The sequence below is a fragment of the Lagenorhynchus albirostris genome, chromosome 11 (assembly GCF_949774975.1).
Source record: "Lagenorhynchus albirostris chromosome 11, mLagAlb1.1, whole genome shotgun sequence".
Classification (NCBI taxonomy): Eukaryota; Metazoa; Chordata; class Mammalia; order Artiodactyla; family Delphinidae; genus Lagenorhynchus; species Lagenorhynchus albirostris.
In genome coordinates, this window is record NC_083105.1 from 92,998,473 (window position 1) to 93,018,430 (window position 19,958).

The 19,958-nt window shown below is 41.9% G+C and overlaps 2 protein-coding genes and 1 long non-coding RNA gene across 3 annotated transcripts in view; 2 read left to right on the plus strand and 1 right to left on the minus strand.

The window, feature by feature from the left end:
• Nucleotides 1-3,705, minus strand: part of LOC132529821 (uncharacterized) — a 65,991-nt gene extending 62,286 nt beyond the window's left edge. Inside the window, exon 1 of the long non-coding RNA XR_009543582.1 lies at nt 3,067-3,705. This is a non-coding gene — a long non-coding RNA (uncharacterized LOC132529821). The remainder of the gene's footprint in view (nt 1-3,066) is intronic.
• The window catches only part of PLBD1 (phospholipase B domain containing 1), a 68,953-nt gene continuing 51,927 nt past the window's right edge, over nt 2,933-19,958 (plus strand). Inside the window, exon 1 of the mRNA XM_060166838.1 lies at nt 2,933-3,676. Coding sequence (XP_060022821.1) covers nt 3,574-3,676 — 103 coding nt within the window. The 5' untranslated portion in view covers nt 2,933-3,573. The remainder of the gene's footprint in view (nt 3,677-19,958) is intronic.
• LOC132529211 (hyaluronan synthase 2-like) lies at nt 17,743-19,534 on the plus strand. The gene is given in 3 exon segments (XM_060165518.1): nt 17,743-17,757; nt 17,915-18,606; nt 18,787-19,534. Coding segments are annotated over 3 exon segments (1,455 nt in total).

Consider the following 19,958-nt stretch of genomic DNA (forward strand, 5'->3'; position numbering starts at 1 on the left):
CACAAGGGGTACCTAGGATATACTAAATATTCACAGGAAATAATGTTATCAGCAGGACATACCACAGGGAACTAAAGGGGGCACCTGAGATATTATAAATCTTTGAGGAAAACATAGTACCATCTGGGACACCGAGTACATTACTACTTCTAAATTGTTTGGCCCTAACTAATTAATGAAAGAAACTGTTAGATATTTCTTTGGGCCTGCAGCCCCAAGATTGTATTACTGAGACGCTCGGGGCACTATATGAGCGAGGAAAGATTAGAACATCTGCCTTAGAGAATGGTGGAACCACAGGTGAAAGGACACTGGATTCTTACATTTCTACATGAAAGAAAGCCAGCAACTAAGCAACTCCCACATTAGTCTGGAATATGAGTCAGAAATACATTTTGGTTGCATTAATCCATTGAACTTTGTCATTACCTAACTAATACACAGAGCACATAGGAATCCAGGCCTGAGGCCAAGAGCCTCAGATGTCAACAGTGGATTCCTGCCACTGTTGTACCACAAGGAGGACAGAAGAGATGAACTTCATCTCACTGGAGTCCACCAAGCCAAGAAGATGGCTCACAGAATAGATGCCTCCTATTCAATGCCCAGTCAATACATAAGCCCCTGAAATGACGATCAGCCTCAGGAAAGGGGGAAAGAATAAGGAGGAGGTGAAGTTTGCTTAGAATTTAGCCCAAATGAGACGGAGTAACCTTAAGTTTGGTATTCTCAAATTTCTACCATCGATGGATAAGTGTTTGAATGCTAAGCTAATCATACCTTTTGGAAAAAAAACAAATTTACATGATGTACATTTTATTCTGGAACTGTAAGATTTTGAATCCACCACATATATGTTACAGCAAGGGAAGAAACATAGACAGAGGCCACTGTCTCTGTTTCTACAACTGGTCCCCCAGCTCTAGTTATTCATGACTTCTCTTTTCCTGTTCCCTTTGCTTTGGGCCAGCATCCCAGCTGGTTGGCGTTCTTTGCCTATTGGAGTGAGGGGCCTGAGTCACTGGAGGGGCGGCCTAGGAGAGGTGACAGCACTCTAGTTAACCTTTTCAGGAGGACATGGTGATACAAGGGACTCTCCTGAGCTCCTTCTACTGCCCCCTCCTGCTGAGTAGCAGTGCTATATTCATTCAATTGTCAGGCTCACTCACTCTGACCAACACTACAATCCTATTCTTGCCCGTTTCTTTCACAGGAGCCCAATAAAGGCCAGGCAGAAATTTAAAATTCCAATTCAGTGAAACAGTTATTGTGTCTCTTGGTGGAAACATATCTCCTCCCTTGGTCACTGAAACTTCAAAACCAATAGGGTCCAGATTCATGAAAAATTGGTAATAGGAACTGGGTAATGAGTGGTGAGTAGCCCAAACCGCACGTGTCTATCTGCTACAGAAGTGATAAAAACATTGCACAGTCAACGTCTTCTTTGGTCCCCCTCCCCTCAGCTTTGCTGAGTTTAGCTGCTCATCTCCCTCCTGGATATGTAAACTGACAATTTAAAGAAGGCAAGATCTATCATCCTCGAATTCAGTGATTCTCGACTGAGGGCAACTTTGCTCCCTAGGGGAACGTGTGGCAATGACTGAAGACGTTTCTGATAGTCACAACTTAGAGGGAGGTTCCAGTGCATAAAGACCAGAGGATGCGTAGGACCACACCCACAACGAAGAATTGCAGTGGTCCAAAATGTCTCGGCACTGAGGCTGCTAAACCCTGATCCACTTAATTTGTTTACATGTATAACTTGCTTCCCGCACTAGAACGCAAGCTCTGTGAGGGCAGGGACTTGGTCCTGTTTACTGTTCTGTGCCTGGAACGTGGAATTCAGCAAGTATTTGATGACTAAATAATAGATGAATGAGTGTCTCTGCATCTTACACATGATCGCATCCAAGCACTTGCTTCTTGGATTGGAAGGGTTATAAGGTGAAGGAGGGTGGTGGAGGGTAGCATGACTGAAATATTTGGGGTGACACAACTTCCTTTTTAATTTTTTTTTATTATCTATTTTATACATATTAGTGTGTATATGTCAATCCCAATCTCCCAGTTCATCCCACCACCACCACCCCGCTTTCCCCCCTTGGTGTCCATATGTTTGTTCTCTACAACTGCGTCTCTATTTCTGCCTTGCGTTTTTCTAGATTCCACATGTATGCGTTAATATACGATATTCGTTTTCCTCTTTCTGACTTACTTTCTGACTTCCCTGAATGTCCTATTGTAGCTCTCTTCTCGACATGGCACAATCAAAATGTTCATCATTTTCCTTCACTATTATTTTCTAACTTAAAGAAAAACGGACATTGCAATTTTTACAGTGTCCTCAATTCCTTCATTCATGTCTATTCATTACATGATATTATCATCCAAGTACTGTGATAGGTGTTGTCACCAAACAAAATTATGACTTAGGACTCGTGTTTAACATTTTGCAGAGAGTTGATGTAACTGTTCTGTATCTTTTCTAGTGATTACAAATGTGTTTCCCCTTCTAGGAAATGTGCCTCTTTTCCTCCCTTCCCATTAACACTTCAGTTAAGCTTGGAAGAAAGATGGAGAAGAAGGGAGTGTCTAGGCCCCCAGCTGGGTTCCCTCACAGACCCTTAAGCAGAGCTTTATTGCGGCAATAACGTCAGCTTCCAGTACCTGTTTATTTATACAGTTTTATCCCTACTTGCCTGTCATAGATATGCTGTTAATGGTCTTTATATCACTGGTACCTGACACAAAAGGTGGGCTCAACAGATGCTTGCTGAATAAATAAAATGCCTTTTGCCTACTTCACAGTGTCACCCAGGGCACCCTCTGCCGACTTCATAATGTTACCCAAGGCATAGTTTTGCCTACTTCACAATGTCTCTTTCAACTGGTCCTGCACAGAAATGGGGACTTCACAGGGGGTTTGGAGGTATATCTGGTTTCAGACCCATCTGAATCACTCACCAGTGGTGGATCCAGCCAATGAAGAGAAAAGCAAACGATCCAAAGTCTTGAGCAACAGTCAACGGATTTAGGTTAAACAGCCTGAGATGGAAGGGCACTGACCTGGAGTTAGAAGGACCAGTGAAGACCTCTCCAGAATGGCGAAGAATCGGAACTGCGTGTAGGCAGGGGTATGCATTTCTCCACGGCCAGGGGGTCTCCTCCCAGCTGCTGCAGACGAGGGGCCGGCCCTAGAGGCTAGCCGTGTGGACATGAACTGATTTGTTCCAGCCCAGGGCCGCCAAACCGCCCGACGAGTGAGGGGAAAGCAGCACGTAGCCTCGGCAGGCCCCAGAAGTTGAGCAGGGGAACTGTCCCAGCCCTGCCCACAGGGCGCTAGAGGGTCAGAAAGGTCCCGCCCTTCCCCGACTGGGGCCCAGCAGGGCGAAGGTTGTCGTCAAGGCCACGTGAGCCTTCCTCGCCTCTAAAAGCCCCAAACAGGTCGGGCTCATGAGAGAGGAAAGTTAAGGACGCTCCAACCTCTGCATCGCTGCGCCCCACCACCGGCAGCAGAACCGCTCTGCCAACAGCCGCCTGGTCCAGCCGAGCGGAGATCGCGGCCGCCGAGCGATGTCCCGCCGCAGCCCGGACGGGAGCCTCGGGCTGCTCTCGCCGCCGGCCCTGCTGCTGCTGCTGCTGCTTCTGGCCGCCGTGGTGCCGTCGGGCCTGGCAGGTGAGCAGCGCGCCCCGCGGGCAGCCCGGGCGGGGGGCGCCGGGAGGGGCCCTGGACGCCCGCGCGCTCCACGCTGAGCCCATGCCGCTCGGTGAGTTCCAGAGTCGGGTCAAGTTTACTTCCCGCGGGTGTGTCCGTCTGGCTTCTGGGTGGACGCCAAGGAACGCGCTTCTGCCGCGGTTGCTCCAGCCCTGCTGGAGCTCGGGGATGGCCCCAGACGAGGGCATAGGGTGTGTGCTTCTGCGAGCTTAAGAAGCGCTGGCCAGAATTCCTGGCAGACAAATCGGCTCGCTCCTGCACGACTCTTGGCTTTGCTGAGCCTTGGCTGGTCCTAAAAGCGTCAGCCAAAGGACATCTGAATATATTTATTTGCACCATGGAGAGGTATGATCCCAGAATGCCACTTTTTTTTTTTTCCTTAATTGACAATGACTTTGGTTTAAAATGATGAGAAGTGCAGCCTGGTATTGTCAGTTTGATATGTGCCAGGCAGCGTGCGGAAGGAAGTGTGTTCTTTCATATAATGCTCACTACAATCCTAAGTAGGCTTATTATCCCCATAATACAGATGAGAAAGTTTGAGACTGAGAGATTTCAGTAATTTGCATAAAGATACACAGCCAGTGAAGGCAGAGCTGAAGTGCAAAAGGCCATTTACTTGACTACTCCCCTCTTAGTAAAACAGGTTTTAAAACTGTTTTATTCCTACAGGTATGGACACTGACCCTTTGCCTAAAAAAGAAAAAAAAAAGTTTGGGCTTTGTCACTTTCATTCCCAATGAGTAAAACCAACATTAAGTTAAAAAAAAAAAACTTGAAAGACTTGAAAAGTAATATTAAGAGAGGATTCATTTCATTTTATTTCCTAATCCCTTTTCTGTGCTGACCTTGTGAAAGACTAGGGTGGGGTTTGGGAGAGCAACCCCTTCCTAAAAGCACCTACTGGTTCTTGTTCCTCCACCTTCCTTCAGCAAGTGTGTGCAGTCCAGATTTCAAGACCTTTGCTTTCGCAACTTGCCCACTTATCATTCTTAAATATTTCCAGTCTTTGAAGCTGCCTGGGCTTCTGCGCTCAGAAGTGACCAATCCCAGGCTCCTGACCCATGATTTGCCTGCACAGTCTGGAAGTGGTGGAGTCCCCATGCCACCCCTTAGCCCATTGAGACTGCTCATTAGGACACACCTGGGACAGGCTAGGGAGCGCCCTGGAAATGGAAATGGCTTCTGTGTCTGGAGTGCTGGCGGAATCTTCTCTCCCTTTTCTGTTCTTCTTTTGGATTATTGGGATTGTTTTAAATGTTTCTGTAGATGTGAGGGGCAGCCTAAGGAGTGAGGTGGAGACGTTGTTTTTCTGAAGATGGGGCACCGTTTATTCAAGAAAATATCAGCCAACAAGAAACAGCTTCTTAAGCTGTTCTTAAGAACAGCTTGAGCTCCCCAAATAAGAAGCTGAAGCCATGCCAGGTGGAGGGAGTCAAGGCAAAGAGTGAGGGCACTTCTGCTGCAACTGGTCCTGATGGCACTGTGCCCAGCCATCCAGAAAGACGTCTTATCATGGCATTGAGGAATGACTGGTGATGCCCACCCCGACTGTCTCAAAAGATGCGATCTCTGTTTCCTTTGTTCCACCCATATTAACCTGTATTCTAGTGCAGCTTTTGGGGTCTTTGTCTTACCCTCAACTGCTGGACTGCCAACAACTTTTGGGCAGAAAATGGGGCCTTTGCTACCCCTTGCTTTCCATGTTCTCTCTGAAATGCCCAGCTCAGTACTCAGCATTTAACGAGTGCCCAATAAACACTAAAGGGATTGTATTTTCAACCCCCTGGAATGAATTTTGTATCTGCTAACATACACCTCTTTATCCAAAACCAACTTCCTTAATTTTTGAAAGTTACGTTGTAGTTTCATTATTCTAGAAATCGGCAAACAACTACCAATTCATCCTAGCCATATATTTCAAACTATTAAAGACTTCAGACATATAATCGCATTGCCTTTATCTTTCCAGACTTTCAAGCCCCACATGTGTTTTTAGGATGTCTTGTATAATTTTTCTTTTCTTTTCTTTTTTTTTTTTTTTTTTGCTGCATAGCTTGCAGCTCCTACCAGGGATTGAACTCGAGCCCTTGGCAGTGAAAGCTCGGAGTTCTAACCATTGGACCACCAGGGAATTACCAGTTTTTCTAAGTCGTATGTATAGTGCAGTCAGGTTGTCACCAGGGAAAGAGGTGGGTTGGTTGCCAAGAGACTCGTGAGGTGGCATGTGCCTTGTAAAACAGGTTCCAGATCTGGCCCTGGGACTTGCAGGGCTAGACTCCAGAAATTCATTCTTTCCAGTTCTCCAGAGCTGATCAGAAACAAGGAAGCTGATTTGTCCTGATAAACACACGTCTATTCATCAAAATACTAATTGTTGTTCATTTTTATCAGACTGGTTATTTGTGTAGCCTGCTCCAGGCACATCCTCACTGCAATCAAACTACACAAGATAAAAGAATATCAGGGATTCTTAGGCTGGGGACCTGATTCATCTGCATCTCACTAGGACTGGACACTTCAGTCAGCCCATGGGTCCTCCTTACCAGACACTGCTTGCCCAAAAACCTGGTCACCAACTCCTTTTCCACTCTCCCATGACTCACCAGTGCCACGTGAGACTAACAGATTGCCTCTCTAAAGAGGCTAATCCTTTATGTGGCTGTCGAGGAGTTTATACAGTCCTGGGAGTTGTTCAGTCTCCTTAACTGATGTAGCAGACCTATGGCTGAGGCCAATCTCAATTGATCCTTTATCTCTGAGAACTTTCTTGTTTCCAGATTCCCTGAGGAAGTTGCTCCATATGTTCACTCTTTCTATGGCAGGTCTTCATTCTTGGAAGTCAAGTATTAGAGAGATATGATGGAATTCCAAGACAGAAGCTGTAGAGCCAGACTGCCTATGTTTGAATCCTGGCTTCAATACTTACTAACCACATGACCTTCGGTCAGTTACCTAACCTCTCCATGCCTCAATTTCCTCATCTGTAAAATGGGTATTATAATAATATCTATATTATAAGTTTGTTGTGAGGAACAGTGCCTGGCACATAGTAGGGGCTATAAAATTGACCAGCCATTGGAATTGCTTTTCTCTGAAAAGGCATCGTGGATCTCTTGATAAGGCAAAAGGATTGCAAAAAGATTGTTATAAAAACAGAATTTTTTCTTAATCATGGCCTAATATTGGGGTCCATACCAGCACATTAAGCAGCTGTTTCAGGAAACACTTTCCTTGGTTATAACTGTCTGAAATCATCTTGATTATTTTTGCCACAGTGCAATTTTTATTAACCATGGCTGCTTTAGAATTTCCCAACACTTTTCTGTCTTTCTGAGACTCACTAAGTCTTCCTACAGCTCATTCCCATTGTCTTAGTGTTTTAGACCCAAAAGAAGACAGTGCTCTGCGTGAACTCAAACATTTTCTTGTGCTCTTTCTATACTAGTTTTTTTTAATGTGGTATCTTTTTTTTTGAACTTTTTATTTTATATTGGAGTATAGCTGATTAACAATGTTGTGATAGTTTCAGGTGCACAGCAAAGTGACTCAGACATACACGTATCCACTCTCCCCCTAACTACTCCCCCATCCAGGCTGCCACATAACATTGAGCAGAGCTCCCTGTGCTATACGGTAGATCCTGGCTGGTTACTGGTTTTAAATATAGCTGTGTGTATATGTCAATCCCAAACACCCTTATCCCTTCCCTCCACCCTTAGCCCCTGGTAACCATAACTTCATTCTCTAAGTCTGATTCTGTCCTGTAAATAAGTTCATTTGTATCATTTCTTTTTACATTCTGCATATAAGCAATATCATACAATGTTTCTCTTTCTCTCTGTGACTTAGTTCACTCAGTAAGACAATCTCTAGGTCCATCCATGTTGCTGCAAATGGCATTATTTTATTCTTTTTAATGGCTGAGTAATATTCCATTGTATATATGTACCACACCTTCTTTATCCATTCCTCTGTTGATGGACATTTAGGTTGCTTCCATGTCTTGGCTATTGTAAACAGTGCTGCAATGAACATTGGGGTGTGTGTATACTTTCGAACCATGTTTTCCTCTGGATATATGCCCAGGAGTGGGATTGCAGGGTCATATGGTAGCTCTATTTTTAGTTTTTTAAGAAACCTCCATAGCGGCTGTACCAATTTACATTCCCACCAACAGTGCAGGAGGGTTCCCTTCTCTCCACACCCTCTCCAGCATTTATTGTTTGTGGACTTTTGGAAAATAGCCATTTTGACTGGTGTGAGGTGATATCTCACTATAATTTTGATTTGCATTTCTCTAAAACTCCGCGATGTTGAACATCTTTTCATGTGCCTCTTGGCCATCTGTATGTCTTCTTTGGAGAAATGTCTATTTAGGTCTTCTGCCCATTTTTTGATTGGGTTGTTTGTTTTGATGATATTAAGCCACATGAGCTGTTTGTATATTTTGGAGACTAATCCCTTGTCGGGTACATCATTTGCAAATATTTTCTCCCATTCTGTGGGTTGTCTTTTCATTGTGTTTATGGCTTTCTTTGCTGTGCAAAAGCTTTTGAGTTTAATTAGGTCTCATTTTTTTATTCTTGTTTTTATTCCCATTACTCTGGGAGATGGATCGAAAAAGATATTGCTGCAATTTATGTCAGAGACTGTTCTGCCTATGTTTTCCTCTAGGAGTTTTATAGTGTTTGGTCTCACATTTAGGTCTTTAATCCATTTTGAGCTTATTTTTTTGTATGGTGTTAAAGAATGATCTGATTTTATTTTTTTACATGTAGCTGTCCAGTTTTCCCAGCACAATTTGTTGAAGAGCCTGTCTTTCCACCACTGTATAGTCTTGCCTCCTTTGTCATAGATTAATTGACCATAGATTCATAGGTTTATTTCTGGGCTTTCTATCCTGCTCCATTGATCTATATGTCTGTTTTTGTGCCAGTACCATATTGATTTGATGACTATAGCTTTGTAGTGTAGTCTGAAGTGAGGGAGCCTGATTCCTCCAGCTCCGTTTTTCTTTCTCAAGATTGTTTTGGATATTCGGGGTCTTCTGAGTCTCCATACAAATTTTAAGATTTTTTTTTCTAGTTCTGTGAAAAATGCCATTGGCAATTTGATAGGGATTGCAATAAATCTGTAGATTGTCTTGGGTAGTATAGTCATCTGGACAATATTGATTCTTCCAGTCCAAGAACACGGTATATCTTTCCATCTGTTGGTGTCGTCTTCAATTTCTTTTATCAGTGTCTTATAGTTTTCAGAGTACAGGTCTTTAGCCTCCTTAGGTAGGTTTATTCCTAGGTATTTTATTCTTTTTGATGTGATGGTAAATGGGATTGTTTCTTTTTCTTTTTTTTTTTTTTTGGTGGCACGCGGGCCTCTCACTGTTGTGGCCTCTTCCGTTGCAGAGCACAGGCTCTGGACGCGCAGGCTCAGCGGCCATGGCTCACGGGCCTAGCCACTTTGCGGCATGTGGGATCTTCCTGGACCGGGGCACGAACCCGTGTCCCCTGCATTGGCAGGCGGACTCTCAACCACTGCGCCACCAGGGAAGCCCGGGATTGTTTCTTGAATTTGTCTTTCTGATCTTTCATTGTTAGTGTATAGAAATGCAACAGATTTCTGTGTATTAATTTTGTAACCTACAGCTTTACCAAATTCATTGATGAACTCTAGTAGTTTTCTGGTAGTGTCTTTAGGATTTTCTATGCCTGGTGTCATGTCATCTGCAAACAGTGACAGTTTAACGTCTTTTCCAATTTGGATTCCTTTTAGTTCTTTTTCTTCTCTGATTGCTGCGGCTAGGACTTCCAAAACTATGTTGAATAAAAGTGGTGAGAGTGGGCATCCTTGTCTTGTTCCCGATCTTAAAGGAAATGCTTTCAGCTTTACACTGTTGAGTATGATGTTAGCTATGGGTTTGTCATATATGGCCTTATTATGTTGAGGTAGGTTCCCTCTATGCCCACTTTCCAGAGAGTTTTTATTGTAAATGGATATTGAATTTTTATCAAAAGCTTTTTCTGCATCTATTGAGATGATCATATGGTTTTTCTTCAATTTGTTAATGTGGTATATCACACTGATTGATTTGCAGATATTGAAAAATTCTTGCATTCCCTGGAATAAGTCCCACTTGATTGCAGTATATGATCCTTTTAATGAATTGTGCTTTCGAATTGCTAGTATTTTGTTGAGGATATTTGCATCTATGTTCGTCAGTGATATTGGCCTGTAATTTTCTTTTTTTGTGATATCTTTGTCTGATTTTGGTATCAGGGTGATGGTGGCTTCATAGAATGAGTTTGGGAATTTTCCTTTCTCTGCCATTTTTCAGAACAGTTTCAGAAGGATAGGTGTTAGCTCTTCTCTAAATGTTTGATAGAAATCGCCTGTGAAGCCATCAGGACCTCGACTTGTTTCTTGGGAGTTATTTAATCACAGTTTCAATTTCAGTGCTTGTGATTGGCCTGTTCATATTTTCTATTTCTTCCTGGTTCAGTCTTGGTCTATATGTCTGTTTTTGTGCCAGTACCATCTAAGAATTTGTCCATTTCTTCCAGGTTGTCCATTTCATTGGCATACAGTTGCTTGTAGTAGTTTCTTATGATCCTTTGTATTTCTGTGGTATCAGTTGTAACTTCTCCTTTTTCACTTCTAATTTTATTGATTTGAGTCCTCTCCCTTTTTTTCTTAATGAGTTTACTAAAGGTTTATCAGTTTTGCTTATCTTTTCAAAGAACCAGCTTTTAGTTTCATTGATCTTTGCTCGTCTCTATTTCATTTATTTCTGCTCTGACCTTTATGATTTCTTTCCTTCTACTAACTTTAAGTTTTGTTTGTTCTTCTCTAGTTGCTTTAGGTGTAAGATTATGTTGTTTGAGATTTTTCTTGTTTCCTGAAGTAAGATTGCGTTGCTGTAAACTTCCCTCTTATAACTGCTTTTGCCACATCCCTTAGGTTTTGGGTCATTGTGCTTTCATTTTCATTTGTCTCTAGGTATTTTTTGATTTCCTCCTTGATTTCTTCAGTGATCCATTGGTTGTTTAGTAACATATTGTTTAGCCTCCACGTGTTTGTGTTTTTTACAGTTTCTTTTTTTCTTGTAGTTTATTTCTAATCTCATAGTGTTGTGGTTGGAAAGCATGCTTGATATAATCTCAAATTTCTTACATTTACCAAGGCTCTCTTTGTGGCCCAGCACGTAGTCAATCCTGGAGAATGTTCTGTGTGCACTTGAGAAGAATGTGTATCCTGCTGCTTCTGGCTGGAATGCTCTATAAATATCAATTAAGTCCATCTGGTCTAATGTGTTATTTAAAGCTTGTGTTTCCTTATTTGTTTTCTGTCTGGACGATCTGTCCATTGATGAAGGTGGGGTGTTAAAGTCCCCAACTATTACTGTGTTACTGTCAATTTCTCCCTTTATGGCTCTTAGTATTTGCCTTATATATTGAGGTGCTCCTATGTTGGGTGCATATGTATTTACAATTGTTATATCTTCTTCTTGGATTGATCCCTTGATCATTACGTAGTGTCCTTTTTTGTCTCTTGTAATAGTCTTTATTTTAAAGTCTATTTTGTCTGATATGAGAATTGCTACTCCAGCTTTCTTTTGATTTCCATTTGCATGGAATATCTTTTTCCATCCCCACTTTCAGTCTCTGTGTCCCTAGGTCTGAAGTGGGTCTCTTGTAGACAGCATATATATGGGTCTTGTTTTTGTATCCATTCAGCCACTCTGTGTCTTTTGGTTGGAGCATTTAATCCATTTATATTTAAGGTAATTATCGATATGTATGTTCCTATTACCATTTTCTTAATTGTTTTGGGTTTGTTATTGTAGGTCTTTTCCTTGTCTTGTTTTCCTGCCTAGAGCAGTTCCTTTAGAATTTGTTGTAAAGCTGGTTTGGTGATGCTGAATTCTCTTAGCTTTTGCTTGTCTGTAAAGGTTTTAATTTCTCTGTTGAATCTGAATGAGATCATTGCTGGGTAGAGTAATCTTGATTGTAGGTTTTTCCCTTTCATCATTTTAAATATGTCCTGCCACTCCCTTCTGGCTTGCAGAGTTTCTGCTGAAAGATCAGCTGTTAACCTTATGGGGTCTTGCACTTGTGGGCAGGGATGTGCTCAGTAAAACTTTAGTCCACTTGTCTGTTGATGGATGTGGCTGTGTTCCTTCCCTCTTGGTTGTTTGGCCTGAGGCAACCCAGCACTGGAGCCTACAGGCTGTTTGGTGTGGCAGCCTCCGGGAGGGCTCATGCCAATGAGTATTTCCAAGAAGTGCTGTTGTCAGTGCCAGTGTCCTTGTCCCTGTGGTGAGCCACAGCCGTTCCCCCCCCCCAGCCCCCTCACAGGAGACCCTCCAACACTAGCAGGTAGGTCTGGTTCAGTCTCCTATGGGGTCACTGCTCCTTTCTCCTGGGTGCAAATGCACACAGGCCTTTGTGTGTGCCCTCCAAGAGTGGAGTCTCTCACTGTGACTTCTCCTTTGTCTCTGGATGTGGGTATCTTTTTTGGTTGGTTCCAAAGACTTACTGTTGATGTTGTTCAGAAGTTAGTTGTGATTCCGGTGCTCTTGCAAGAAGGGGTGAGTGCATGCCCTTCTACTCCACCATCTTGAACCAATCCAAGCTCTATACTAGGGTGCTTATAAGAATGTATACAAGATAAGTTCCAGAAATGGGAAGAGCCTCAACTAAAGTGATACATAGGGAAGAAAAGGAAATAGATAAAAGCCTGAGGACTTGGTAAATGGCCAGGAGGGATGACTTCCAGATCAAAGTGGTGGATGTTTCTTGCCTTTATCAAGGTGAGAACTAAAGGAAAAGGCACTTTTTTTAGGACTGGGAACAGGGTGACTTTAGTTTGGGACACATGGAGTTTGGAATATTTTGAGAAAATTTAGGGAGGTTCTCTCATAAAGATTAACCTACACATATTTTGACTGAACATTTATTGTAGACTTTGACAGGGCAGAGACAAGCTTAACACCACGTTTATTGATTAGACCTTAGCAAAAAACTTTTTTTTTTCAAATAGATAAGTTCCAGAAGAATTTCTGGGAGAAGTACTTATGAATCTTTATTATTAAATTTTGTTTCCTGGTCCTGAATCTGATAGCAAAGATCAAAAACTTTCTCTGGAAGAAAATTTAAAAGATCTTCCTTCAGTATTGAAATTGAGGTAGAACATTTTAAGTAACTATTTCATGGTGATTTACTTTCCATGATATATTAACTGTTTATCACGTGAACTTCGTCTTGGGTCTTGGTTCTGACACGCAAAATAGAAACTTTAGTTTTCACACTTATTTAGACATTATATTTACTTTTGTCACCTGTTATGTTTTGTTGGATTCCAAATTTCAAAGCATTACTATTGAAATAGCAAAAAAGGTAGTAGCAACAGTAACAGAATGAATCTCAAGGGATTAATTTTGTTTAACATTTTAAGAGTTTTTTTAAAAAATGCATTTGTTTCACCTTTTTTTTTTAATAGAGAAGATTCCAGTTGCTCATACAACTTATTTCACAATCTTTTGATAATTTGGCTTTAAGATGTGGCTAGAAAATGTATTAATAATGTTATTATGTAGGTTTTTTGTACTACTGTGAAACAGGAATTTACTTAATGTGGTTAAAAAATGAAACTAATAGAGGTAGTGAAATTATGGGGAAACTTGAGTCTAAAATTTGAAACTCTCTGTCTGTATAGACAACAGATATGTTATCATCTTGGGGAAAATTGTGCAAGTCTCTTGATTGAGAGAGACAGGCTTGCTCTGACATTTGTCCTTCAGTCTTGCACACACAGCTACAATTCCAATATAAGGTAGTGTCGAGTTACTCAAACCAGACCTAAGATATCAAAATTCTAATCTGCAATTAGAAATTAAGAATTAATATACTGTAGATGTGATGTGAATCTGTCTCCAATGGTGACCCTCCAGCCAGTGTGAAAGTTGGGGATTTACGTGGCCATATAATAAAGCATTGTGTTAAACCCAAAGGAGCCAATACAATGAGATTTAAGATGCTACCCCTCATTCTTAAGAAGTTTGTAATGAAATTTATTGGACCAAATACACACAAATACATATAACTGAAGAGTGATCTAGATGAGCGGTGAGCTGAGTGCCGAATCAGAATGGGGCAAAGTTGACTTTCTGTTGATAAGACTTCTGCTGAGTTAAGCCAGCAATGAAGAATAGGTACATCTTTAGGAGATGAAGGAAAGAGATCATTCCAGAGCCAAGCAAATCTCCAGCATTTTTATGTGTTAGTATTTTGTTTCCTTGGAGCTCTTTTTTTTTTAAACTAATCCCTTTCAACCTGCCTTGTGTATCAGGCACATTATTCATCCCACCTCACATCTTCTCACCTGCCTTTTATTCTAGTTTCTCGTATATAAGCTGAGGCACCTCACCTCAGCCAGACTGCAGGAGCCCCCTGCTTTCTACCTCAGAGCTCCTCCGAAATCATAACTGTTTAGCACTGGAGCATGTGCAAACCTGAGAGTGAAGGATTTAACACCTCATTTAACACTCCCTTTGACCTATGTGGGATGGGAGCAGTTGGATAAATGCTCCCTCTTCCATCCCTGGGATGGGATCTTCAGAGGCTTATTCTGCACACCTCTTTGGACCATCTCAAAATGCACCCTCCTGCTTTCCCTCCCTCCCTGTTTCACTCTCCTGGCCCCCTACTCTTGTTCTCTGGGAGCACTTCCCCAAATAATTCTCCTTTCATCAACAATCCCAGGCTCTGATTTCTGGAGGGAGTGAGAGCTAAAATACCTACTTACAGTTTTGCTGCCTAGAGGTTGATTATTCATGAATCAGTTATTTTCTTAATGACTCTGATGAAGAGACAAAGCAAATCTAAAAACCAGGTATCAATTTACTGAAAGCCCTTTCGAAGAAGGAAAGGTGTAAAGCCAAGGTACACAGAGGGATGCTGAAAGACCATGCTCATTGAGCATAAAAGAGAAAAGCAATTCAAGGATCACAGTCAGTAAACTATTAGCTAAAACCAATCTGGATAGATTAAGTTGCAATTTTATTGTTTTTATATTTTTCTCTGACATATTCTGCCTCTGCTTTCTCATGTTTCTTTTTTTCTCTAACTGACTGACTATATCAGGCAAAAATTGTATTGCTCAGGGTTGAAAACTACTTCCTCTTTCATAAATGAGGTGCTAGCAAACTTAGGTTCCAAATATGGGAAAGAGTGATTTAGGCCACTTATGATTATTTTACAAATTCTAAGACAGGGTTAGGAATTATTTTTCAACTGAAAACAATTAACTCATAGAAAATATTAGAATAAACAGGTAAATAAAAGAAATTCAATTTGGGTGTTTGGGTTTTTAGAGAGAAATAAGAAAATGATGGGACCTCTTTCATCTTTATTTACAGAAGAAAAATACTCTGCTTTTAGAAAGTAATATTCCCATTCATTCAACAAATATTTATCAAGTGCATTGATTCTAAGGATGTTAATGTTAAAAATGTTTAAATCTGGGACTTCCCTGGTGGCGCAGTGGTTAAGAATCCTCCTGCCAATGCAGGGGACACAGGTTTGATCCCTTGTCCGGGAAGATCCCACATGCCACGGAGCAGCTAAGCCCGTGCACCACAACTACATAGCCCGCACTCTAGAGCCCATGCTCCGCAACAAGAGAAGCCACCACAATAAGAAGCCTATGCACCGCAGCGAAGAGTAGCTCCCACTTGCCACAACTAGAGAAAGCGCGCGCACAGCAATGAAGGCCCAACGCAGCCAAAAAAAAAAAAAGTTTAAATCTCATTTTCATTTTCATGACTCTAGAGAAAATATCAACACGTGGCCCTTGCCCCTTGGGCATCTGAACGTCCTCTAGGCTCCTTACCCAAGCATGAAGACATACGACTTGAGTTATTTTAGATTAACTTCTGTGAATGTTCAGATAAATTTCACTTTTGGGTCAAGAACACACACAATTAAACGAGATTCATCAAAGAAACATTACGGTGCCAGCTACAGCACTCCCAGGATATAGGGTCATAAGCAGAAGAGGCCCCTGCCTTCACAGAGCTTGTATCGAGCTAGACTGAGATTAGAATTATGTGATATTTTTCTACCTTTTTGCTATTACCCTTTCCACACCATTCGCCTCACAACATGATGCTTTTTTAAAAATAGAAAAGCATAAGGCTTAAATTATTCGAGGATTTAAGAAAATCAGAAAAAAGCATGGGACTGGGCAACCAGGAAGAGTTGATACAGGGAGAAAACATTGAGGAACGGAGGACATCAATTAGGGGTAGCAGGAGAAACTCAGATTTTGGCTTAATTCTCAAAGCATTTGCTAAATTGGTCAGTGTGGGGCTTCCCTGGTGGTGCAGTGGTTGAGAGTCCGCCTGCCGATGCAGGGGACACGGGTTTGTACCCCAGTCCGGGAAGATCCCACATGCCGCGGAGCGGCTGGGCCCGTGAGCCATGGCCGCTGGCCGCTGAGCCTGCGCGTCCGGAGCCTGTGCTCCGCAACGGGAGAGGCCACAGCAGTGAGAGGCCCGCGTATTGCAAAAAAAAGTAAATTGGTCAGTGTGTTAGCAGTAAATTTTTCTCATTGAATTCTCTTGAGGACTGGGTAAAAGTTTTTTTTTCCATGCATGGGGGCACATGAGTGTCAAAGAAGCACAGATTTACAGAAGTTTATTATTTGTGGTCAGAAAAGTAGGTAGTACCAGTAACAGTGAAACAGCCACCCTTTTTCATTTTGTACAAAGCTCACTGGAGGTGAGGGTGGGAGAGAATGCATGAGAAAAGCTGGAGGGGGGCTGAGGCTGTGGCATTTGTGTCCCAAAATCAGTTTGGAAAACACACTTATTATATTTGGGAGGAGAAGAAAGGACATATCTATGGATGATGCCAACAATTGTCTAACTGTGGTCAATTGACTTAATAACAGTTAGACTCATTCATCACCAGCAGCCTGTTGACATGTATTCTGCGCCTGCCTATGTTTATCAATGCCATTACTTCCACGTTACCGTTTTTAAAGAAATCCACCTATATGGTCATGACTCAGTTCAGAATAAATTGACTTTCCTGCTCAAGATCATTCTTTAAGGGTCATAATCAGCATTAGCTGATTAGTGTAGGTTGACCAAGTCCCAGTGTATCACCCTCTTGGGCCAAGGTGCCACGATGCTCTAGTATTAAGTTTCTAGTTTTAGTGCTAATTTTCATAGACAGTCTTTGCATCAAAAAAGATAAAATACTGAGTCAGTTTTGAATGTGGAAAATAGATAACCATAGATAAATATTTAATCTGAGCTTTATAGTATCTTAACCACTGAAAACTTACTGTGTCCGAAACTAAACTCATATTCCCTCCCAGACCTGTTTCCCATCTGCTCCCTCTCTCAGTGATGATACAACAACCATCCACTGAGTCACAGCCTAGAATCTGAGTCATTCTGGCCTCCTCCCACCTCTTTGATGACCTTAATAAGTCTGTCTTTAACCTGAGCAGCTGTACAGTGGTTTCTTAGGCAGAGAAATAAATGCACTACATACCATTTCTTTTCTTCATTTCTTCTTTTTTCTTTTCTCTCTCTTCCTAAGTCTTCCCTCCTTTCACAGATGTTTATTGAGCACCTGTTGTGGGTCAGACACCATATCAAGTGCTGAGGAAACAATCTCTGGCCTCGAGTTCATAGGCTAGAAGCAGGGGCAGACATATAAATTACATTACAATGTGATAAAACTGGAAGAAGACCTGCTTTCAAGGTACATGGAGCTTGTAGAGCAAGTCAGTCCCTACAAAGGGGGTGTTGCTTCCTGAGTCTTAAATAGCAATTTTGAGATTGCTAGGTATTTAACAAGGGAGAAAATGTCAGACATAGGAAACAGCATATGCAAAGTCAGAGGTGCTGGACCAGCTCATGGCAGGTTGGAGAGCTGTGTGTGCAATGGTTTCAAGATCACAAAGTGCATGGAGTGGTGGATGAAACTAGATAGGTAGGCAGAAAGCAGGTCATGAATGTCAAGAGGGTAAGTCAAAGAATTTTAATTCTAGGAAGTAGAAGCCATTGAAGATTTGGGGTAATTAAGTAAACAAATCAGTTTTGCATTTTAGAAAGGTCACTCTGGCAAAGTATGAAGAATGGTTTAAAGGTCAGAGAGACCTGGAAAAAAAGCCTCTTCATAGTTCAGAAACTATGAGAAAACTCTTTGCATTGCTGTATATCAAGAAGATCCAGACTACTTATGGAAATGTTTGCAATCTGTGAAAAGGCCAACCTACCCTGGAATTAAAGTTGTCATGGTCATAGAAGGAAATTCAGAAGATGATCTTTACATGATGGACATCTTCAGTGCAGTCATGGGCAGGGACACATCAGCCACTTAGATCTGGAAGAACAACTTCCACATGAAGGGTCCTGGTGAGACAGATGAGTCACATAAAGAAAGCTCACAACATGTCACCCAGTTGGTCTTGTCCAACAGGAGTATTTGCATCATGCAAAAATGGGGTGGAAAAAGAGAAGTCATGTCCACGGCTTTCAGAGCACTGGGACCAAGTGTGGATTATGCACAGGTTGGTGATTCAGACACCACGCTCGACCCTGCCTCATCAGTGGAGATAGTAAAAGTTTTAGAAGATCCCATGGTTGGAGGTGTCAGGGGAGATGTCCAGATTTTAAACAAGTGTGATTCCTAGATCTCCTTCCTCAGCAGAGTGAGATACTGGATGGCTTTTAACATAGAAAGGGCCTGTCAGTCTTACTTTGGATGTGTCCAGTGCATCAGTGGACCTCTGGGAATGTACAGAAACTCCTTACTGCATGAATTTGTGGAAAACTGGTACAATCAAAAATTTATGGGCAGGGGACTTCCCTGGTGGTCCAATGGGTAGGACTCTGTGCTCCCAATGCAGAGGGCCCGGGTTCTGTCTCTGGTTGGGGAACTAGATCCCACATGTATGCTGCAACTAAGGATCCCGCATGCCGCAACTAAAGACACGGCGTGAGCCAAAAATAAATAATAAACAAATAAATATTAAAAAAAAATTATGGGCAGCCATTGTAGTTTTGGAGATGACAGGCATCTAACAAACCGAGTGCTGAGCCTGGGCTATGCAAGAAAATACACAGCTCGATCCAAATGCCTTACTGAAACACCTAAGGGATATCTCAGATGGTTAAACCAGCAGACCTGTTGGAGCAAGTCCTGCGTCCGAGAGTGGCTGTACAATGCAATGTGGTTTCATAAACATCACTTGCGGATGACCTATGAAGCAGTCATCACTGGGTTCTTCCCTTTCTTTCTCATTGCCACAGTAATCCAGCTCTTCTACAGTGGTAAAATTTGGAACATCCTCCTTTTCTGGTTAACTGTCCAGTTAGTGGGTCTCATAAAATCATCTTCTGCCAGCTGCCTTAGAGGAAATATCATCATGGTCTTCATGTCCCTCTACTCAATGTTATACATGTCAAGTTTACTTCCCGCCAAGATGTTCCCAGTTGCAACAATAAGCAAAGCTGGGTGGGGCACATCTGGAAGGAAATCCATTGTTAATTTCACAGGACTCATTCCAGTATCAGTTTGGTATACAGTCCTCCTGGGTGGTGTGATTTTCACCATTTATAAGGAATCTAAAAAGCCATTCTCAGAATCCAAACAGACAGTTTTAATTGTTGGAACATTGCTCTATGCATGCTATTGGGTCATGTTTTCGACACTGTATGTGGTTCTCATCAAAAACTGTGGCAGGCGGAAGAAGGGACAACAGTATGACACGGTGCTTGATGTACGATCTTACATTTGATGTTTGTAGTTACAGATGCAGACACACACAAAACCTTACTTCCTCTAGGGACTGTATGGTTGTGGCATCAGATAATGCCACCAAAGGAGACACATCACTGCTGCTGGGACTTGAACAAAGACATTTGTATGGGTTTATTTTAATTCTGCCAAAGTAAAATGATACATGAAGAAGAAGAACTCACATTTAATCTGATACTTCTATGAAAATGGGAAGAATTCTTTGTTTATGCACTTTTTCCTTATTGTACATCCACCTAACAGTGTTTTGCCCTATATACCTCACTAGTCATGCTTTATGTGGGTAACCATGGAAGAAGAGGATTTTGGAAGCTCAAGGAAAAGTTCTTTCAACATATACAACCTAACTTATGGACTGTGTTGATGCTAATTTTTTTTTAAGGAAGGGTTTTCTGTTTAACTCT